Source organism: Thalassophryne amazonica, chromosome 15 (assembly GCF_902500255.1).
Source record: "Thalassophryne amazonica chromosome 15, fThaAma1.1, whole genome shotgun sequence".
Taxonomy (NCBI): domain Eukaryota; kingdom Metazoa; phylum Chordata; class Actinopteri; order Batrachoidiformes; family Batrachoididae; genus Thalassophryne; species Thalassophryne amazonica.
This window is the reverse complement of record NC_047117.1, coordinates 60,600,293-60,624,474: the sequence shown is the minus strand read 5'-3', so window position 1 is coordinate 60,624,474 and position 24,182 is coordinate 60,600,293. Positions and strand designations below refer to the sequence as shown.

Here is a 24,182-nt window from a genome sequence, read left to right as displayed (position 1 = left end):
AGTTTTCTGATTGGATTACTGAAGTGCAAGTCGTAGAGAAGCTTGAATCTTCGACTGGACTGGGTCGCTTGACGCGAGGACATTTCGCTTCAAATCGCAGAAGCTTCCTCAGCTAAAATTCTTTCTCTGGTAGTCTGACTTCTGTCTTGACTCTTGTAGAGAAGAAAATACAGAAGCCAACAAAAGCTGGAGTTTTTTCACTGCAGAAGGACCAAAGCATCCTTATCCTGCCAGCAGATAAAGGCAGATGCACGGTGGTCCTGAACACATCGGACTACAAGGCCAAGATCAACAACTTGCTCAGTGACTCCAGTACATACGAACGTCTGAAGAGAGACCCCACGAGCGGCTATAAGAAGAAAATCATTAGCTACCTCCAAAACCTGGAGAAAGAGGGACTCATCGACAGGCAGACATACTACAGACTGTACCCTGGGGACGCCGCTCCATGCATCTATGGACTGCCCAAAATCCACAAACAGGACGTGCCACTCAGGCCTATTGTATGTAGCACAGATTCCATCACATACAATTTGGCCAAGCACCTCAAGTGGATTTTGGCTCCTCTAGTGGGTAACTCAGACCACCATGTGGAGAACACACAAGATTTTGTGAACAAGATCAAGGACCTGCAGCTGGATGAATCTATGATGAAACTATGGTGTCATTTGATGTGACATCATTGTTCACCTGCATTCCAGACCATCTCAGCGGTGAGGCAGAGACTGCTGGAGGATGTGTCTCTACTTGAAAGGACCAAACTCACACCAGACCACATCTGCCAACTCTTGGAGATCTGTCTTAACACCACGTATTTCCTGTTTAGGGGGAATTACTACAGACAGATCCATGGTTGTGCGATAGGGTCTCTGGTATCCCCCATTGTGGCCAATCTGTACATGGAGCGAGTGGAGAAGACAGCCTTGATGTCTTTCACAGGCATCTCTCCCAGTCACTGGTTCAGATATGTCAATGACACATGGGTTAAAATCAAGCAACAGGAGGTTGAGGACTTTACAGAACACATCAACTCGGTGGATTCCAATATCAAGTTCACACGTGAGGATGCCAGAAACAACCATTTAGCCTTCTTGGACTGTGATGTTACGATTGAAGAGAACAGGCAGCTCCAGACAGGGGTTTACAGAAAACCCACTCACACTGACCAATATCTGCTCTTTGGCTCAAACCACCCCCTTGAACACAAGGGGGTGGTTTGTGATCAGGATTCTTCAACACAGAGCCCTACAGGTGCCCACAACTGCAGAGGGAAGGGCTAAAGAACAACAACTTGTACGGAAAGCCCTCACAGTATGTGGGTACCCACGATGGTCAGACAGACAGGAGACAGAGACAAGAAGAAGAGGAGTGTCTCTCCCTTATTTAGCAGGAGTAGGGGGAAAAACTACAGAGGATCTTCAGACAGCACAAAATCCCAGTTTACTTTAAACCAGTTAACACCTTGAGACAGAAATTAGTTCACCCTGTGGACAGGATCCCTAGTTACAAACAGAGCAATGTAGTGTATTCTATCAGATGTCAGGAAAACTGTAATGAACACTACATAGGTGAGACTAAGCAACCTTTACACAAAAGGCTATACCAGCACCGCAGAGAGGGCGGAAATGGACCCCAGTCTGCAGTTCATCTCCACCTGAAAGACACTTACCACACGTTTGAGGACAAGGAAGTTAAAATCTTAGCCAGAGAGAAGAAATGGTTTGAGAGAGGTGTCAAGGAAGCATTCTTTGTAAAACAGTTGAAACCCAGCCTTAACCGGGGAGGGGGTCTGAGACACGCTTTGTCCCCTGTTTACAATGGGGTACTCAGGTCAAAGCAGTTTCAGTCCTTTGTTCATGGTAATGAGTCATTCACGTCATCAGGAGAGTCATCAAGGGAGCCATCAGGGAAGGCTTCCGTCCCATCATTAGGAGGGACAGCTGCCCTGTCATTAGGAGGGTGCTAACTAGAGCACAATCGTTGCTAATTAGAGCTATTGTTTAGTCACTAGCCTATAGCAGTCGGCCTCTCGGTAGGAGGGGTCTGGTTAGGTAAAAAAAAAAAAAAAAAAAACTCCAGCTTTTGTTGGCTTCTGTATTTTCTTCTCTACAAGAGTCAAGACAGAAGTCAGACTACCAGAGCAAGAATTTTAGCTGAGGAAGCTTCTGCGATTTGAAGCGAAACGTCCTCGTGTCAAGCAACCCAGTCCAGTCGAAGATTCAAGCTTCTCTACTATGGAAACCACCTGGACAACTGAGAGCCTACACAGAAGAAGTACAAGTCATTCAGCTGTTTATGAACACACATGCCTCTGAGGAACACTGGCGTGCCCATTTGATCACCTGTTGTAAAGCACACAGAGGCGCTGTGGGCTGAGTGGATCATGCAGTCACACACACACACACGTTACACCTGTTCTCCAGCTGATTCACTCTGGATGCACACACTCAATTTTTGGATGTGTACAGCTGCGCAGTGTTATGTAGATTTGCAAACAGTAGCGCAGTGTTGCACAGACTTGCTTAAAAACTGCATACTTTCTGCGTCCAGTGCTCTATGCAGAAAAATTAAACATGTTTAATTTCTTGCGTCTGCCTCATGTGGTTCCATGGCAAAATCCCAATGGACAAAATCCAAACCCCTTATTACAAAAGTGGACAAAATCCCAGTCTCATGAATAAATATAAATGTAAAATATATGTTTAAATATAAAATAATAACACATATATACATTCAAAATATTTTATTTATAGTTCATCACACACATTTAATTACATTTTTTTCCCCACACTTTCAAATAGAATATCACAGTTACTTTAAACAACTATGGTGTCACCTCAACACAATACTCAATACTTTGAAAAAGCTGAAACCTCTTAACAAGTGAAATGAGACTTTGGAATGAGACTGGGATTTTGTCCACTTTTGTAATAAGGGGTTGGGATTTTGTCCGCTGGGATTTTGCCATGGAACCACATGAGGCAGACGCAAGAAATTAAACATTAAGGGGTTGGGATTTTGTCCGCTGGGATTTTGTCCTGTCACCGCCTCACGTACCCTTCAGCATACTGCTGCGGAGGGAGCAAAATCTCAGCGTAGAGCTGCAAAACTCGGCGTGGACGGTACACCTGTTGTAATTCTGCCCATCAGCCCGTTTGGCTGGGTTTTTGAGTTGCCTTTATTTTTTGTATTAATTGTATGTAGGTTTGAGCATTTGGGTTATTGCTTTTGTGGTATTCCTTATCTGTATTCTGTTTTCATGCTGTTGGGTTTTCTTATGATGGTTAGGTTTTTGGGGCCTTGTTATTTGTTTTCCTTGCACCTTTGATATTCATCACTGTTCCATTTAGTTCTGTATCCCATTGGCCATTTAGTTGCCTTTCCAGGTGTTCTTTCCCTGAGTCGCCACTTGGTGTCGCCCTGCGGTCCTGTTTTATGTTGCACTTCACTTGACAGTCACTTCTTCTTCTTCTTTGTCTTTCGGCTGTTCCCGTTAGGGGTCGCCACAGCAGATCAATTGTTTCCATCTCACCCTGTCCTCTGTATCTTCCTCTGTCACACCAACCACGTGCATGTCCTCTCTCAGCACATCCATGAACCTCCTCTTTGGTCTCCCTCTTCTCCTCCTGCCTGGTGGCTCCATCCTCAGCATCCTTCTCCCTATATACCCTGGGTCCCTCCTCTGCACATGTCCAAACCATCTCAATCTCGCCTCTCTGACTTTGTCTCCAAACCGTCCCACCTGAGCTGTCCCTCTGATATGTTCATTCCTAATCTTGTCCATTCTTGTCACTCCCAAAGAGAATCTCAACATCTTCAGCTCTGCCACCTCCAGCTCTGCCTCCTGTCTTTTTGTTAGTGCCACTGTCTCTAAACCATACAACATAGCTGGTCTCACTACTGTTTTGTAAACTTTCCCCTTCACTCTTGCTGATATTCTTCGGTCACAAATCACTCCTGCCACCTTTCTCCACCCACTCCACCCTGCCTGCACTCTCTTCTTCACCTCTCTACCACACTCTCCATTACTTTGAACAGTTGACCTCAAATATTTAAACTCATCTACTTTCACCACTTCTACTCCTTGTAACTGCACTATTCCACTGGGCTCCCTCTCATTCACACACATGTACTCAGTCTTGCTTCTACTGACTTTCATTCCCCTTCTCTCCAAAGCATATATCCACTTCTCCAGACTAGACTCAACTTGCTCTCTACTCTCACTACAGATCACAATGTCATCTGCAAACATTATAGTCCATGGGGACTCCTGTCTGATCTCATCTGTCAACCTGTCCATCACCACTGCAAACAAGAAAGGACTCAGAGCTGATCCTTGGTGTAATCCCACCTCCACCTTGAATGAGTCTGTCATTCCGACTGCGCATCTCACCGCTGTCACACTATTTTTGTACATGTCCTGCACTACCCTAACATACTTCTCTGCCACTCCAGACTTCCTCATACAATGCCACAACTCTTCTCTTGGTACCCTATCATAAGCTTTTTCTAAGTCCACAAACACACAATGTAACTCTTTCTGTCCTTCTCTGTACTTTTCCAACAGTATTCTCAGAGCAAACATTGCATCTGTAGTGCTCTTTCTCAGCATGAAACCATATTGCTGCTCACAGATCTTCACCTGTTTTCTAAGCCTAGCTTCTACTACTCTTTCCCATAACTTCATGCTGTGGCTGATCAGCTTTATGCCTCTGTAGTTACTGGAGCTCTGCACATCACCCTTGTTCTTGAAAATAGGAACCAGCACACTTCGTCTCCACTCCTCAGGCATCCTCTCACTTTCCAAGATTTTATTAAACAATCTGGTTAGAAACTCTACTGCCATCTCTCCTAGACATTTCCATGCCTCCATTGGAATGTCATCTGGACCAACTGCCTTTCCACTCTTCATCCTCTTCATAGCAGCCCTCACTTCTTCCTTGCTAATCTCTTTTACTTCCTGATTTACTCTGCACATCCTTTCCAGCCCTGTCCCTTTGTCTGGCCAATCGGTACAAGTCCTTTTCTCCTTCCTTACTATTCACCTTCTTGTACAGCTCGCAATATGCCTTTTCCCTTGCTTTTGCCACTTCTCTTCTCGCCTTATGCCCCATCTCCTTGTACTCCTGTCTACTTTCTTCATCTCTCCGACTATCCCAAAACTTTTTCGCCAACCTCTTTCTCCTTATGCTTTCCTGGACCTCTTCATTCCACCACCAAGTCTCCTTGTCTTCCTTCCACTGTCCAGATGTCATACCCAGTACTGCCCTAGCTGTCTCCCTCACCACATCTGCAGTACTTTTCCAGTTGTCCAAAATTGCTTCCTCTCCAACTAGTGCTTCTCTCACCTGCTTGCTAAATTTCACACAACAGTCTTCCTCCTTCAGCTTCCACCATCTGATCCTTTGTTGAGCTCTCACTCTCTTCTTCTTCTTTACCTCTAAAGTCATCCTACAAACAACCATCCTATGCTGTCTAGTGACACTCTCTCCTGCTACCACCTTACAGTCTGTGATTTCTTTTAGCTTGCATCTCCTATAAAGAATGTAGTCCACCTGTGTGCACCTTCCTTCACTTGACAGTCACTTAACGTTAATTAAATTTCTGTACATTATTTTCAGTATGTTTATTCCAGTTATTTTGCTGGTTTCTACTGTAGTATTTTCTGAGGGTTCTTTTGTGGATCAGTTCTGGTTTTACACATTTGGTTCTGTAGTCTATTTGGATTTGTCGTTTTCTTTCTTCTTTTACTGTGGTACTTAGATTTACGTTGCATTTATCTTTAGGCTCAGGTTTCATTTTCAGTCACCTTAGGTTCAGTGTTCACATGCTTTTTGTCCTTCTTCAGTTTCCTTAGTTACCGCACCTGTACTAAGTGGCTCGTTTGTTATTTAAGTCCTCACCTGTGCTCTGTTCTTTGCCTTCTGATTCTCTCTCTCACTCGAGCTGAGATCTCTGTTGTTCCTGGGTCTTCAGGTTTTGTGAGTATTGTGTGCAGTTATTGCTTTCCCAGCCCCTCATCAGGTTTTTGTCTTTGTTTCACTAAATGCATTTTCTCTGTGCGTGTTGAATGCTGTTTTTTCCTCTGTGGAGTTTTTGACTTTTGGATTTTCACCTGTAAATAAATCACTTTGGATTGGAACTAATCCTTTGAGTTTTTGCTGCCTGCATTTTGGAGCTTGTTTTCTGACTATTTACAATCATAACAGAATCAGACGGCCAAAATAATTATGAGCTCCGCAGGTAGCTTCCCTGACTTAGTGACTTTTAAAGCCTTTGGGGAAAAGTTCAGACTTTGCTTCAACTCCTTTCACTGCAGTTACACTCCCAGTAAGAAGCAGCACTTCTTGAATCAAACCTGGGATTTGTTAGACACTAATTCATGGGCTTTTGATCTCTTTCCAGAACTTTTTGCTTTAGAGGGTCTGTCTGACCAAAAACAGCTTCCTGAATGGGCTCGGGACCCAGAAACGTATTTTTGGTCACGTGTATGAACGTGCCAGTGTGGACAGCTGTAGACAACCCTCCGGTTCCTCCCTCCTGGATCGTCAACAATTTTCTAAAAGGGCCCTATCTGCAACTTTGGATCAAGAGGCTCTTAGAATGATTTTCTCCGAATTAACTCATTTGTTTGATTGCTTCCACCACACATACACACCCAAGAAAAGATATGACTTTCTGAATCAAGCATGGGACTTGGTGGAGGGTAATCCCTGGGTATTTAACTATTTTCCTGCTCTTTATGAATTGGATTCCCTGTTTGAAGCAGATAAACTGCCAAATTGGGTCTGGGATCCGGAGAAGCATCTGCCAGCTAAAACTTCAAAACCTCAGTTTGACTACACCTGCTCAGATTCAGAGGATGAATTTTTGTCGGATGCAGGAGACTGTATATTGGATACAGTAGAGGATTCTGAGGCTCTGGACCTCCAGAACACTGCTGAGGTATTTTTCCAGATCAGGGAGTTGTATCTGGACTACTTAGATTGTACTCATCCTGTACAGCAAGATGCTATCCTGCAAACAGTTGAGAATATTACCCAGGCTGAACCAGACCTTATGACTGCTTACCCAGACCATCACCACATTCGAACTCTGTTCATTCAACAATAGGTCCCAGTGTACATTGATGACCCGGTGGACTTTTTATACTCACCAGTTCCCCAGGACTCACTAGTAGAACCCTCCCTGGGCACCATCCCCAGGAATCGCACGACTAGTAAGACTGCCTCTCACACTCCACCTTCCATAGTCTTCCCTGCCCATCTTTTACCTTCCCCCTCGAGGACACACAAATTGACACGACACACAAGACCTCTAAGATAGACCTGACTTCCAGCCCCCTGCGTTCTCCAATTTCAGTTACGTCATGTCCATGTTCCGTAGCTCCTCCCACTGTCTCTGACTGGCACGACAACCACAACACATCCTATTACTCCACACCTCACTACACCACATCACATGTACACTCCACCACCACATACATGGCAAACCCTCCCACCACACTACCTCCCGTGACCAACCCGTCTGTCATCCAAGACGTGATGCAGTCACTCCAAAACTCTGTCGCCAGTTTGCAGTCACTGCTCCCACAGCCCTCCAGCCTACAAACTGATCCCCGGCTTTCCGTTTCTGGTTCAGCTTTCCACTCGCCTTCTCCACAATTGAGTTTCTCATTTCCTCCACAGTCTGTTTTCCACCCATCTCCCTCACCCTCTGTGCTTCCTCTGTTGCCTGAACCAAGAACGCTACCATTACCTTTGCCTTCATGGTATGTTCCCCTAGGTTTAGGAGAGGCACCAGAGAGGGAGAAGAAACGCCGGGCTAAGTCCGGCCGTAAAAACCGTCAGCGGGCTCCTGGGGGGCCACGGCTCTCCAGCCGCTACTGCCTGGGTTGGTGGTCCAAGCTGAATCTGACTTAAATGCGACTCTGTGTTCCAGCTCAGGGGTCGCAGAGCAGCTTCCTTCCTTCTCCTCCTTCCTTCCTCTCTTCTTCTGTCCAGGTCCGAGGAGAGGTCTAGTGCACTACCGATCTCTGCAACCCTGGAAGAGCCAATGGACTCAGCCACTGTTGATGACAGGTTTAGAGAGATCGTCAGTCTGGCCCTTCAGCATCGACGGACCTTCAGAGGTGCTGGTGGGCTCCGTGTCTGGAGGTGTCTGTGCTCTTCAGGAGCCATCCGCCTCTGAGCTGGCTGATGAGGCTTTGGTGGGGTCCTCTGCCCTGATTACCAACGGCATCAGTGGTGCTGTGGAACCAACAGAGTCCATGCTGTTTGACATCTGTGCTCTTCAGGTCCCGTCCACTTCGGTGTCCGGAGATGTTCCTGAGGCATTGTCCGCCTGTACTCCCGATGACGTCAGTGGCATGGAGGAGCCGGCTGGAGGGGATCCCGATGTCGTCTGCTTTATGGAAGAGCCAGCTCAGGGGATTCCTGATGATGCCAGCACACCTGTCAAGGAGGATGCCATTCCTTGGCCACAGCTGGGCATCCCTGAGGTCTTGGTGGCCGCCCTGCTGTTCTTCTTTTGGATTCCGGTGAACCGGTGGCCACATGGCTGTTGCGATGGTGGGCTCCTAGGGAACGGCATGACCTCCCATCTGACGCTGAGACGGATCACTGTGAGCCATCTGACAGTGTACAAAATGTTGAGGCACATCCCTGTGGGCCATTGGGCTGTCCACCTCCCTCCACCGTGGACTTCCGTCAGTCGATCAGTCCTGCAGCAACTTCAGCAGACACCTCTAGTTGGCCGCAGGACCACCCTCCTGATGTAGCTTCGGTCAGTTTGTTGTCACGCAGTGCTCCTCCTGGTAATTCTGCCGTTTCCGGCCAGCCATCCGAGCGACCACCTGACTCTGTTCATACCTCCTGGCAGCAGCAAAGGTGGCCTCCTGATGACATTTGGGACTTTGGTCGACTTCTGGGATGGCCATTGATTGCTGCATCCGGGTCCTGCTGGTCGTGTGTCTCCTCAAGCTTCCTGAACTTGGACTGTGGTCAGCCATTGGGCCGCAATGTGTCTGCATTCTATGCTCGTGACTGTCGTTTCAGTGTTCTGGGGGGTGTTGGGGGCCATTACTGCCTTCCGGCCCCCTCCCTCCCTCTCGGGTCTGGTGTTTTGTGGGTTCCTGTGTTTTTTTTTTTTTTTGGTTGCGGGTTTTGGGTTAGTTCTGTTTGTTTCTGTTCCGTTGTGTTTCTGTTTTTCCCAGTTCTGTGTTGGGTGGTTTTCTGCCGTCGGGGCCGGCGTTTGAGGGGGGGATACTGTTGTAATTCGGCCCATCAGCCCGTTTGGCTGGGTTTTGGAGTTGTCTTTATTTTTTGTATTAATTGTATGTAGGTTTGAGCATTTGGGTTATTGCTTTCATGGTATTCCTTATCTGTATTCTGTTTTCTTTTGATGGTTAGGTTTTTGGAGCCTTGCTATTTGTTTTCCTTGCACCTTTGATATTGATCACGGTTCCATTTAGTTGCCTTTCCAGGTGTTCTTTCCCTGAGTCGCCACTTGGTGTCGCCCTGCGGTCCTGTTTTATGTTGCACTTCACTTGACAGTCACTTAACGTTAATTAAATTTCTGTACATTATTTTCAGTATGTTTATTCCAGTTATTTTGGGGGTTTCTATTGTAGTATTTTCTGAGGGTTCTTTCGTGGATCAGTTCTGGTTTTACACATTTGGTTCTGTTGTCTATTTGGATTTGTCGTTTTCTTTCTTCTTTTACTGTGGTACTTAGATTTACGTTGTATTTATCTTTAGGCTCAGGTTTCATTTTCAGTCACCTTAGGTTCAGTGTTCACATGCTTTTTGTCCTTCCTCAGTTTCCTTAGTTACCGCACCTGTACTAAGTGGCTCGTCTGTTATTTAAGTCCTCACCTGTGCTCTGTTCTTTGCCGTCTGATTCTCTCTCTCACTCGTGCTCTGAGATCTCTGTTGTTCCTGGGTCTTAAGGTTTTTGAGTATTGTGTGCAGTTATTGCTTTCCCAGCCCCTCATCAGGTTTTTGTCTTTGTTTCACTAAGTGCCTTTTCTCTATGCATGTTGAATGCTGTTTTTTTTTCCTCTGTGTGGATTTTTTGACTTTTGGATTTTCACCTGTAAATAAATCACTTTGGATTGGAACTAATCCTTTGAGTTTTTGCTGCATGCATTTTGGAGCTTGTTTTCTGACTATTTACAATCATAACAACACCGCAATACACAATTTCATGTTGGCCCAGTGTGAAAGGGACTTTACCAAGAAACTTGAAAGAAGAGGGCCTGCTTGATGCTTGTGCAAACAATACAAAAGGGAGGTGGTGTACATGCAACAATACTTGAAACAGCACCTGCATTTGGTAGATACGTATGTGTGAAACTTGAAAGAGAGGTGGAATTGCAAGGAACTGGTCGGGCATTAGCAACCCACCATCTGGAAAGCAATTGAGAGCATGTGGAAGGACCAAGCACTTTAGTGCAGTAGATAACAGAATATTTACAGAGGAATCCTTCAAATGGTGATACAAGCACCAAATTTAGCAAAAGTACACCTTAGACATTACTCTTTTGAAAAAAACCGACAGGCCACTTGAATTTTCAATAGGTAGCCACGTAGGGGTCAATTGAAGAATTACATAGGGGTCAAAATATAAAAAATGCTCCAATCGTATTGAAAATTATACCACATTATTTGTCTGATTGTAAAGATTCCAAAAAGGTATAGTTTGGACTATCTATGACTGAATTCTATAGAGTTATGGGGCAACTCTATACTTTACTTATCTTCTGATATGATATGTATCATAATACCTGGATGCAAATTCGATATAGAGCACAATACTTAAGAAATTTGAATCTACAAGCATTGCCATTTCATTTTACACTATATTGTGATTTTTGTAACACTGGGCCATGGGGCAAAATTCAGTTTGGTGGAGAGGTAGGCCTTAAAAGAGTTAATTAAATTTAGATGAGGGTCTGGATCTCACCATTCATCTTTATCTTCCATCCTGAATACTTTGATACCACTCCTACTTTGATCTTTCATGTCATGCTGTAATCAGGACCTGCCCCATGATCCTGATTTCTTTGATCCTGATGGTGCAACCAAAATAAAACTACAAAAACAGCCTATTTAGATCCTTTTAAATACCAAAGACCATGCAGCGTTAAAGATGTGGAACAAAGTTCAAGCACCTGGATCAAAGATGAGTGATCAGGATCAAAGGTCAGCATTAGGTTGCACAAAGTAGTTGATGACATTACTGGTTTACCACAATGCGAAGTATTACACTGACAAGATGCTGATCACATGATTATGACACTTGTTGGGCACTGATTCGAGTCGATGTTGGCTTTCCTGACATTACTGTTGACTTCTCTGAAGTCATACAACCCCAGAGTCAGCAGCCTTAGTCAAAGGTTAGATCACAGATCACCATTTAAATATGAGTGAACAAAAAGAAAGATTGAAATCAAGATCACAGGTCAGCAAACAGATAAACATAAGCAATCCGGATCGAAGAATATGTGAGAAGGAATCAAAGGAATAATGAAAGAGATAAAAGTGATGTGTCAATAGAGGTGCAGACGGAGGTGCAGAGGTGTTCACCGTCTGGGGTTACCGAAATACAACTCCATACCAGAGAGGTACTATTGTTTTATCCATTTGAGGAGTAAGTAAAAGGTAATCTAAGAGCCTGTGAAACTAGAGCTGATAAGAGACAAGAATGCAGTTCAAAACAGAATGTACCAGTGACAATTTGTTCCTATTAAAATAGTTTGTTTGCATTGCAGTTATTGAATGTTAATTTGTACCAGCCCGTTCCACCCGTTTTATTCACTTACAGTGTTTTATTCACAAAAAAGCAAAGAAAACCCTTGCAAAAAAGTAATGAGACAAGGAACAAAGCTATAGGGGCAAATGGTAAATTAAATATCTGTAATGCAAATGTGTTGTTCAGAAAAGTCACACAGATCACAGTTTTTAAAAACAATAGTCCAGTAAGAGCTTCTTTAGTATTCAATACTGCAATTCAAAGTTTGCATAACATTTATGTGACATTAATACAGCCACATTTGACTCAGAAGATGTTTTGTCTCTGAGGTATTATTCTGATAATACAAAAGGATTATAAATCATATTTAGTAGTAACCTTGGGTTTTTAAAGATACTGATAGGTGTAATATAGAACATAACATTTCCTTAACACAACATAACATAACACATAATGCTCCTATGATCAGTCTGCAGCTGTGTCCCAATTCAGGGTCTGCACCCTTCTAAGGGCTGTGTCCCCCAAATTCTTCAGCCCTACAGACACATTGGGCCTCATGTATCGACGTTGCGTACAGCGATATTTGAGCGTATATGGGGTGTACGCCAAAATGGCTGCGCTACTTGGCATTTATCAATGTGGTCGTTGGCGTAAATATACACCGAGTCGAGAGGTGGTGTAAATTATACACCAAAATGATCCAGCACTGGAATCCACATAAAAATGAAAATGATCAACATGATAAACAGTGCCATCATACAAATCAATGCATATGTTAAATAAATAACACTTTCTTGATTATACTACATAATAATTAATACAAATCCCGCTTTTGTTGGATTGCTGGTCTCGAGCACGATCCATGGCCACAGCGCTGACTGCAAAGAAAGCGCTGCTCGCCTTTTCTCCAGACTTCGAGCCTGGAGCCAGAGCAGCGCTGAGCTTAACTTTATGTGGTGTGATCGTTTTAGACAATGGAACTGATAATAACAACTGTAGTGTTGTCATTCCCTTCGCCCGTGCTGCAATCAGGTTTTGTCTTCTCCATTTGTTTGTTACAATAAAATATATAAAGAAATACATTTTAAAAATAAAGAAATCTGAAAAATTAGGCGTGTCTTATTAATTGAGCTAGCAAATATTCACATTATTGACATGTGAAAAGGGAATACAGTGGTCCCTCGCTATAACGCGGTTCACCTTCCGCGGCCTCGCAGTTTCGCGGATTCTTTTAGTCCAATTTTGCATGCTTTTTTTTTTTTTTTTTTTTTTTTTTTTTACAGTGCATTGTGGTCTGCGTGTCTGTTTATAAGAATCTTCTCGCCCAGAAGAAAAAAGAGCGACAACAACTACCCATAACTGTGTTTGTCACTCGGAAAAAGACACCTGCAGCGAGGTTTGACTCAGTGGAAAAAGGCGCGGCGTCAGGACGAAGAGGCGCGATCAGAGGAACTGTGAAATACTGGTCAGTCACTATTAATAATTTCTTATGTGTCCAACCTCGTACGTTGATCGTTAAAATTAAATTCGTTAGTTCTAAAAGCCATCAGAATTATTTATAGGAAAACGTTCTATTTTTATTTCTCAAACAAATGTTTGGGCCTGAAAACAGTTTGGTCTTATTTCTCTACAAAGGTTTGAACTTTGAGAGTGTTTACACACGAGAGAAAAGTGAGAAAATGTTAATGCCTGATTGAGAAAAGTGTATAAAGTGGTTTTACAGCTTTAAAATGTCTATAATAATTGTAAAAAATAACGCTGACTACTTCGCGGACTTGGCTTATTGCGGGCTATTTTTAGAACGTAACTCCCGCGATAAACGAGGGACCACTGTAACATTTTTTTGATTATACTACAAAACAATTGATACGACGGCCGCTTTTGACGCTCTATTGGCACGCGTCGTGATTGGTGGAGTTCTTTTTCTTTGCCGTCTTCCTGGCTTCCATGTCGTAAAATGAGGGTGTGTCTGAAGCAGAGTCTGAATATTTATGGGCGTGTTCATTATAATTACGATTGTTTTCACCCGCCGCATTTATCAAGGTCACGTCAGGCGTACGCCGGAAATGGGCAGGTGCGCACTGCTTGATACATGTCATGGCAACTTTGGTGTACTTCAATTTACACCGTAAATTTATGCCACAAGTGCGTAACGTTGATACATGAGGCCCATTATTGATAAATATTACTTATTTACAACTACACATGCAGAGCCTGAAAAAGTGTTTTTTTTTATTTTAATTTGTCAACCCCTTTGTCTCAGAAAAAATAAATAAATAAATCAAACGAAATCGCATAGTGACTCATGGAACTGTTTGGGCTGTGACGGGTACACCTGTTGTATCCTTCATTTGCAGGTGAAAGGAGGCTGCACACACTGACCGCTGCACAAGCAGCCTTTGAAATGAGACAGCCTAGTTCTGCAAATTTTGATATTAAAGGCCGACAATCGCAGCCTTAAAAGTGTGCATCCACGGAACTGTGGCAAAAGTAGCTCCATCTTGTGGAATAAATGTCCAACTGAAGAGTCTGGTCACCCGGAGCCTGAACTGGGTGACATGAAGTAATACATAAACCATGTATACCACAATCCATAGTTTGGGTCACGGTTTTTTAACTCCTTTGGGAAGTCCTGTGACTTACACACTGGTGTAATTTATACTCCTTAAATACGGTGGTGTGTATAAACAAACACACACACATACAGACACAACCAGTCAAACATTTGGACACACTTTCACTTGAATGGGAAAGTGTGTCCACACTTTATTTATTTTTTCAATTCATTAATTATTTTACACATGCACACAAGCCCTGCAATAGACTGCCGTCCTGTCCAGGGTGTACCTAGCCTCACAACCTATGATGCCGGTGTCGCAGACATAACGGCCCCCCCAAAAATAGGTCCTCCCTGTTTTCACTGTGCATGCGTCATTTGGGACCACAGCAGCTCATCTGAGACTGAGTCTCTACACCCAAAGCAATCAAAAGGAATAATGTGATTATTAATCATCCGACGACAACGTAAAACCTCTTAAATATTCTAAAGTCAGCTTTAAGCAGAAACGAGATGATAATCGGTGAGTCACTACTGACGCGTTGAAATGACGGAGGTGCAGCGAATGCGGCAGCAGCTGCTGTAGCCACGACTCTTTAATTGCTTCCTCCGTTTTTTATTATGAAATAATGCTGAATTTATGTGGAAATGATTGTTATACAAAAGCTTCAGATATCTGTCGCTGAGATAGATGATGACTGGAGTGCAGTTTTAAGCAGAAACGAGGTGAAAATCGGTGAACTGCGGCTGATGCATGCGCCATGAAGGCAGGGTGGACCGATGCGTTCAGTCGGTGGCAGGGGATAGGCTCCAGCCCCCAGTGACCACTGACTGGAGTAAGCTGGTCCAGAAAATAAATTAATACATGAATGAATGAATGCACATAATGTTTTTTCTCTTCAAATCAGAAGTAGTTGCATGACAATGATGTTAATTTGAGACTTCCTGGTTCCTGTGTAGGACTTTTGTTCATTTGGGATATATGGATGTACTACAGTAAAATCCCCAATTCCAATGACGTTGGGACGTTGTGTGAAATGTAAATAAAAACAGAATGCAATGATTTGCAAATCCTCCTCAACCAATATTCAATTGAATACACCACAAAGACAAGATATTTAATGTTCAAACTGAAAATGTATTGTTTTTATGCAAATATTTGCTCATTTTGAAATGGATGCCTGCAACACATTTCAAAAAAGCTGGGACAGTGGTATGTTTACATCATCAAAGCCAGCATCTGTGATGGTATTGGGGTGTTACAACAGTGTGACTTCGTAGTAAAAGAGTGCTGGTACTAGACTGGCCTGCCTGCATTCCAGACCTGTCCCCACTGAAAATGTGTGGCACATTATGAAGTGCAAAATACGACAACTGAGACCCCGGATTGTTGAACAACTGAAGTTGTACATCAAGCAAGAATGGGAAAGAATTCCACCTATAAAGCTTCAACAATTAGTGCCCTCAGTTCCCAAATGCTTATTGAGTGTTGTTAGAAGGAAAGATGATGTAACACAGTGGTAAACATACCACTGTCCCAATTTTTTGAAATGTGTTGCAGGCATCCATTTCAAAATGAGCAAATATTTGCACAAAAACAATAAAGTTTTCAGTTTGAACATTAAATATCTTGTCTTTGTGGTGTATTCAACTGAACATAGGTTGAGGAGGATTTGCAAATCATTGTATTCTGTTTTTATTTACATTTTACACAACGTCCCAACGTCACTGGAATTGGGGATTTTACTGTAGTACATCCATATATCCCAAATGAACAAAAGTCCTACACAGGCCATCAAACCTGTGCTTCTTTGCAGGTTAGCCAAGGGTAACTGCTGGGTAACAGACAATGCAAAAGCAGTGTTTCACCCAAGGACACATACACCTGGAATCAAACCCTGCTCTTGGCAGTCCAATGCCTAACCCACAAAGCTACTTGCTCTACCAGAATAAAGACACAAACCAACCTCACACACTCTGACCTTCTTTCTGCAAACTGCACAATGTCCAGTGCAACATGGTTTCTGAATGAATCAGAACAGGTCATCAGTCGACAAACATGTGCCTGTGGATAATCCATCTCAACTACTCCAAACAAATCCATCTCAGAGAGGACCTGAAAAACCAGTCTGATGGGACTGACTACCACTAAGAAAATATGTGTTCAATGCTGGAAGCTGCTCAAGAATGTTCAGTCAGTTATTAACTACTGTCTGCAAACATCAACAGAAGCAAGAGTCAGCAAAAGATTTACAGAAGTGACAGTTGGGTGGAATGTCGCAAAGATAGACAGATAATGAATGTACCCCTGCTGGAGAAGGAGCATCAAGTTAGCAAGCAGAGAAATAACAGAGTCCACCTTGAGGTTTTAGAGGCCACAGTAGGCAAGTGAGACACAACCTACTGATCAAATAACAATTAATGAACTACAAGGTGTAATCAGACAAGACATACCTCCAACAGGGTAACAATCGCCTTTGCAAAACTTTAATGGGGTCAGACAGATTACTGAATTTTATCTAGATCAGATCTTTGTGACATCATAAAGGTATAAAAGTCAAAGGACTATCTGTCTTGCAATGTTCAAGAAACTGAAGATATTTGATTGTCATCTGTAAAACAGTTTTGGACTTTTAATATCTGCAAACTGATAGATGATCACATAACCACCACCCTCCTCTGGTGATTAATGGAATGATCGCTGTTCATAGTTTTGTGAATCTGTGAGGTTTCAAGCCTGCTTGAGAACCTAATGAGTTCATCTAAAGCTGTGTAGTTTTGAAGTTTTTATCTCTGCTGCTTCAATGACCAAATGTGAAGCAAGTGGTTCATTTAGTGTTTAGGCTGTCTAAGAAGAGTTAATTATTTTGCGAAACAAGTGTTTCAATTTGTGCTTTAAGTGTTTAAAAATAAACAGTGGCCACTGCTCAGTGGGAAGTATGAGTTGGCAAGAAGGGTCAAGATCAAATCCCATTACTGCTGTGTATTAGTCAAAGTGTCATTCAACAAGACACTGAAGATAAACTTTCTTTAAGCTCTTAGGCCAGCATGAAAAGTCAGAGAATGTGACTGTACAGCAATTCAAACAACAGCACCTTCCAAATATAAATGAATACTTCTGTGAAGCAACACATTTGGTTTGTTTTTCCACCATTTTTAAACACTGAAACAATTTCTGAAGCAACTGCTTAATTTAGTGTTTCAAGTATTGCGCAACACTTAAATTTTCTGAAGCAGTTGGTTCATTGATTGTTTTGAACATTTCAAAACAGTGGCAAAACCATTACTGAAAGCCACTTGGTCACCAGGATTTGAGTGTTTGGATCTGTTGACCAGTATCTAAAATAATGGTTCACTAAGTGCTTCGAACATTTTTAAAAAATTAAATGTTTTCTGAATTAACTGGTTAATTTAATGTTTTAAGTGTTTTAAAAGACCATACAACTCACTCACTCATCTTAAACTGCATACTCCAATTAAGGGTCACTTCGGGCTCTAGCCTATCCCAGCATTCATATGGCGTGAGTCAGGGTACATCCTGGATAGGATGCCAGTCTGTTGCAGGGCCACATATAGACAGACAAACACATTCACACTCGCACACCTACAGACATTTTAAAGTTTCCAATCCACCTAACCTGCATGTCTTTGGATGTGGGAGGAAGCCGGAGCACCCGAAGAGAACCCACAGAAACACAGGGAGAACATGCAAACTACCCATAGAAAAGCCACAGGTGGGAATTGATCCTCTGACCTTCTTGCTGTGAGGCAACAGTGCTAACCACCAATCCACCGTGCTGCCAACTACTTTCTGAAATAATTGTCCCATTCAGTGTTTTGGCCATTAACAAAAGTGTCAGGGTGAGGGTAGTGAATCCCAGTTCCTTCTGTTTGTGTGTCAAAGCACTGTTAAACAAACAAACAAAAAAGACAATGAAGCCAAGCTTGCTCCTAACATTCAGATTCACACTTTTCATGAACTCATTGCTATGTATAAAACCTCTTCCAAATGCATAAAAATTTATTTAATTTATTTACTGAAGCAACTGGCTCATTTACTGTAGAACTGAGTCTTGGAAACATTATAATTTTTGCAGGGAATGGTTAATTTACCACTCTGAATAAATCGAAACACAATCATTTACTGAAACATCTGGTTCATTTAGATTTATGAACACTCTGAAACACTGAACCCTTTTTCAGATGCATTTGGTTCAATAAGTTCACAAAATACAAAAAGTACTGTTGAATGTATGCTTGTAAATCACTGTGTACAATACAATCTTCTAAATACATAAAACATACATTTTATTGAGGAAAATAGCTAATTTAGATTTTAAACCTTTTGAAACACCAATTTATTTGTATGAAACAACTGGCTCATTTAGGGATTCAGTCATTTTGAAGCACAGAACCATTTTCTGAAACAGCTGATTCTGAAAGAGAATCATACGCTGAACCAAGTTAATTTAGATTTGTTTGGTTTAAAAATTCAAATACATTATTTAGTGTAACTCACTCTTGATAAAATAATGTTACAAACAAATAAATGAAATGAATTAATTTTCTCAACAAGTCGATAGTTTCAAGTTTTTTTCTTTTTTGCCTTCTGAAACTCAATCAGTCCAATGACCAATTAGTTCCTTTAATGTTTTGATCACTTTGAAACACTGAATCACTGTGGTAGGCAACTGGTTCATTTAATGATGAGAATAATTCAAAACACTGAATCATGTTCTGACGCAACTCAATTTGAGTTTCAGAACTATTTGAAGCAGCAATATTTTATTATGTTTGTTTTAAATTTCAAAGTGGCTATTCTTATGGCCGCCACAATCATTAACGAAATTTCTATTCTTATGGCTTCCAGTTCCGCACCTACAACTGTACAAGAACCAATAAAAAAAATTACTCACTATTTCTTAATTTTGAAGCTTTTCTCTGCAGTGTTGGCACAATGGAAGAAGACCAATTTTGTTTGGACACATTTGTGATTGGAAGCCATAAGACTAGAAAGTCAGCGAACAGTTACGTGTGCGTGAGAACAGTCACAAACTTCAGCGTTCCAAAAGCATCCAGTTCTTTAGGTTTTCTGAGCAATTTGAATCAGTATTATGTTTTGAAACTTTTGTATCAAAGTTTTAACCTTCAGTTACCCCTTTGCTGTTTTAGTGGGGGTTGCACACAGGAAAAATTGTAATTCCGATTCACCTTCAAAGTAACCACAATTTACAATTTGAGCCAAATACTCTTGGACACAGTTAATTTTACACACTGTGTCCAAGAGTATTTGGCTCAAATTGTAAATCGCTTATAAATTTACAAACGCCAATCGCGGATTGTGACTTCAACTTTGAGAGTTAAACTATCAAACAGTGTCAGCTACAATATACACGTCACTGCTGCTCGCTCTGTGACGTCATATACACTCGTGTAATAACTTTTGCTCGCCTTCTCTCAGGTACCGCTGACGTGCGCATCGCTCCCGGACAGCGCGTGCCCACTTCTCGGCCTCCTCCAGGTTGGCGCGCGCGTCCTGCACGGTGGCGACCCGAAAGCACTGCTCCACCCTCTGGCGCGCGACGCCGGCTTTCACCCAACGCTTCTTCAGCGGGTAGAAGTAGACAGAAAAGTAGGCTGCCGGGTCGGCGCCGTCATCTCTCCGGTAAGCCCGGCTGCCCACGCAGTCCTTCAGGCTCAGCACCAACTTATTCCGCCTGAAAGGTCTCGACGTCAGCCTCTGGACCGTCAGCTCCCGGTCCGTCAGCACCACCGCACAGCGCACTTTTCTGTTACCGCTGGCTGTGAACACCCCGTAAAGGGACACCGGGTTAAGGTCGTTACGGAGGTGAGGCGGCTCCGGTTCTGTTGTCTTCTGGTCCATCCCGAAAGGTTCGAGTTCGTGTGAGTCTCACACGAAGCGACACAAACGCCGCTGTGACTGAGTGACAGACAGGCACCGGAGGACCGGCGTCAAGACACCGACAACAACGGAAATAGACCTTGAACCTTTCACAATAAAATGCACGCGGACTTTTGTTTTGAATGAATTTACTTATTTTTCGTGAATCGGCTCCCGATACATTTGTACTTCATGACATCACAACTTGGCGCACCACATTCTGCGCCCTGATTCGTTGTTTTACTGCTTCAGGTGTATTTGCTTTAGTAACAGGAAAGAGTTTGAAGCTTACTCACTGATGTGAATTAATCAAGTCCCTGGTGTATTTATTATTATTATTGGAGCAGTGCACATAAGCAGCAACATTACCGAAAGCTGCAAATAAATAAAACTAAAATATTCAATCTAAAAAATGTTAAGATATTTCTTCATTTTACAAGGTATATTTTAAATTGTTACACGGTGTATTCTGTGTGTACATGTACTGCTTTTGGGCGCCCTCTAGTGGTCCTGGCAGGTAGTGGCAGCAGCGTCCAGGAATGAAAAAACCATGGAGCTGATTTTGAAAGTTTTTATTTATTTTATGAAACAGCATTTATGTTTCCAAAGGCATATTTGCTCAGTCAAATTGTCTTCATGCCATTAGGTTTGATGTAACGTAATTTTAGTCTTGCAAAAATAAAATAAAGGTACTCAGCTGTCACCACCTGCCAGTTCCAAATTGTTAGCTTTAATTTGGGAGCTGAAAAAAATTACGTTTTGAATATTCAGAGGTCCATTTTTATGGTTTCAATATTACTGACCTATTTATTTTCAATTAAATCATTTTATGTCCTTTAAATGAGCTGGTATATGGGTGCCTGAAGCTTGGATTCTCTACCAAAAGCCTACAGAGTATTTGAGCTGTTCCTACTACTGCACTCTTCTGGATTGACACCTCTGATATGTGTGTGTGTGTGTGTGTGTATATATATATATATATATATATATATATATATATACACATTAACTGCAAAATGTTATCCCAGAGATGAAAATTCAGCCAGAGACAACCAGATGAGTAATTTTAATTGCAATATTACAAAAATCCAAGCAAACCCTACATGATTATCATATGAAATTGTAAAACAAATGACTCAGCATAGAAAACAATGTGCTTAATATAATGTGGAAATCATCTGTAAAATACCAACACGCTTAATATAAAATGGAAATCATTTGTAAAATACAACCAAGAAAAATGCATAAAAGTTATTTAAAATTTAATGAGACAAAAATAGTAAATCAAGTCATCAGCCTGTGAAGTTAATCAATGCTGATGAGTGCAACATATGCATCTGACAATATGTCGTCTACTTCCAGTAAAGTCTTTCTTTCGGTTTGGGACAGATGGTGTAATCAGGTGAACATGTGATGAGAGATGGTTGGACTGCAGGTGCTGTAGAGGTTTGGCCCACGAAACCATGCAGTGTTTTCCTCAAGATGGGTCTGAGTGCTTGGCATGCTTTCTTTGGGAAGTGGGGCGGAGCTTGCTGCCCTGCAAAAATTTCGGCAGGAATCCACAATGTAATTTGGAGGACTCACAGTTGACAAATGGGCCAAAAGTTCAAAAGACTGAGGGTCATTTGTTGGCCTGCAGGGTTGTTGGCATTGTTCATCAGTCAACTTGCGTTTAGCTGCATGCATCACAACAACAGCCACTGGTTCTGGTTGTTTAGGTGAACGGGGCCAGCTGAGGAAATTATCACCAACCCGACAGAGACGCTTGATTCCCCGTGCACGCATGGACTCTACAGTGGGAGGCGAGCTGTGGAACTCATCAACGTCACCCATGCAGGGCCGCTTCATTCCCCGTTCACGCATGGAGTCTATAATGGGAGTTGAGCTGGGGTGTTTTTCCTGGTCCAAGGAGAGGAACTTCATTTTCCGTGCAAGCATGGAGTCTATAGTGGGAGTTGAACCAGGGTGTTTTTCCTGATTCATGGAGAGGAGCTGCATTCTCTGTGCAAGCATGGAATCTATAGTGGGAGGTGAGCCGGGGTGTTTTTCCTGGTCCAGGGAGAGGAGCTGCATTCCCAGTGCCAGCATGGAGACTGTTGTGGGACACTCAACCGAGCTGGGAGGTGCTGAGGTACTCATCCTGAGACTTCAAGAAGTCTAGAGTCAAAGGACTTTTGGACAGAAAGTGAAAAAGGTGTTTTGATCAACATTTGCAGAACAAATCTTTTATCTTATGTAGTTACAGTTTAAAAGCGTTTTATAAACCTTAAGTCATCAAAAAATAGTTATAATAAAAATAAATGCTGTCATATTTCTAGTTTAACGAGTGTATCAAGGATTTTTTTTTTACTCTTCCAAACTGATCAGCCCATTTCTTTGGGGCATAATGTTTGTCAATTTTCATTTCATCATAAAAACAATAAAAGCTGTTCTAACCCACCAGAATGTGTGAGGTTACAGAGTTCACAATATTTAAAGTGGTTCCTTTGCTCCATCCTCGAATTGTATTATTTGTACTAAGTGTGCTGCTCTAAATGTGAAAACATTGACTGTAGAATTGTAGTTGATTAGTATATGTTGTGTGGGCCGCTGAAGAGGAGGTACTGCTGGCCCACCACCACCAGAGGGCGCCCTGCTTGGAGTGCGGGCTCCAAGCACGAGAGGGCGCCAGACCTAGAAGAAGTGACAGCTGTCATTCATCCCCTGCACCAGCTGTCACTCGTTCATCATCATCACCACCATAAAAGCCGGACTGCAACTCCACCTCCTCGCCGAGAAATCGACTACCAGTACCAAGGTAATTTCTCTGCTGACTAACACTGTGTGTGTTTAACCTGCACTTCTATTGCAGCCGTTTTCCTGGAGTGTTTCCTTATCTGGAGGATTGGCGTTTGGTGTGACAGCGACGGCTTCGCCTCACACCCCATCTCAGATAAGTGGTTGACCAGGAGCTGCACGAGTGTGTGTGATTTGGAGGTGGAGGTGCTCCCTCCTAACTGTGTTTGGACTGTGAATTACTGAGTGTGCGGACTCACACTCACACATCATATCTCTGCTTTCTGCCAGCAGTACCAGGGTCGACAGCCGAAGACAGAGGCCACCTGGGGACTCGGAACTTGGTGGCTCCGGTGTTCTTCAGACCGTTGGTGGTGGAAGCCGTGTGGGACGCGGCTTCTCTCTCGTCAGGGGTCTTCTATCTTCGAGCCTGCCCACACGTCACCTGGTGTTTATTGACTGTGAAGATTACTGCACGTTTCGTTGTGTATTATCACAACATTAAATTGTTACCTTTTGGCTTACTCATTGTCCGTTCATTTGCGCCCCCTGTTGTGGGTCCGTGCTACGACACCTTCCCAACAGGATTTCTCGGCCATCGTCATGGATTCCGAGGGGCGTCAACCCAAGCTTGAACGGCCAATGGAAGAGCCAGGAGCGCAGGCGTCAGCGGGAGGCGTGTTGAGTGAGCTGCAGCAGATCTTAACCGCCTTCAAGGCTCGGTTAGATTTAGTGACCGAGCAGAATGTCCTCCTTAATCGGAGGGTGGAGGCTCTCACCGCCAGGGTGGAAGCGCGCAATCAGGGCGCTGCTGCAGCCACTCCTCTGGCTGGTCCTGGGCCTGTATCAGACGTTCCACTGGTCGTTCAACGAACCCCCCCACCGTCCCCTGAAGCATACATAAGCTCTCCGGAACCGTACGGAGGCTGTGTAGAGATGTGCGCAGACTTCCTCATGCAGTGTTCGCTCGTCTTTTCACAGCGCCCTGTCATGTACGCATCAGACGCTAGCCGGGTAGCTTATGTTATTAATCTGCTTCGAGGAGAGGCACGCGCCTGGGCTACGGCGCTTTGGGAGCAGAATTCACGGCTCCTAACGTCTTATACTGGGTTTGTACGGGAGTTCAAACAAGTGTTTGATCATCCCAACAGAGGCGAGACCGCTCCGAACGTGCTGCTGTCTATGAGACAGGGG

General features: G+C 43.1%; 1 protein-coding gene across 1 annotated transcript in view; it reads right to left on the bottom strand.

The window, feature by feature from the left end:
• Window positions 1-20,351, bottom strand: part of LOC117526442 (sphingosine kinase 1-like) — a 96,281-nt gene extending 75,930 nt beyond the window's left edge. The window contains exon 1 of the mRNA XM_034188512.1: window positions 19,763-20,351. Coding sequence (XP_034044403.1) covers window positions 19,763-20,195 — 433 coding nt within the window. The 5' untranslated portion in view covers window positions 20,196-20,351. The remainder of the gene's footprint in view (window positions 1-19,762) is intronic.
• Window positions 20,352-24,182: the final 3,831 nt, after the last annotated feature.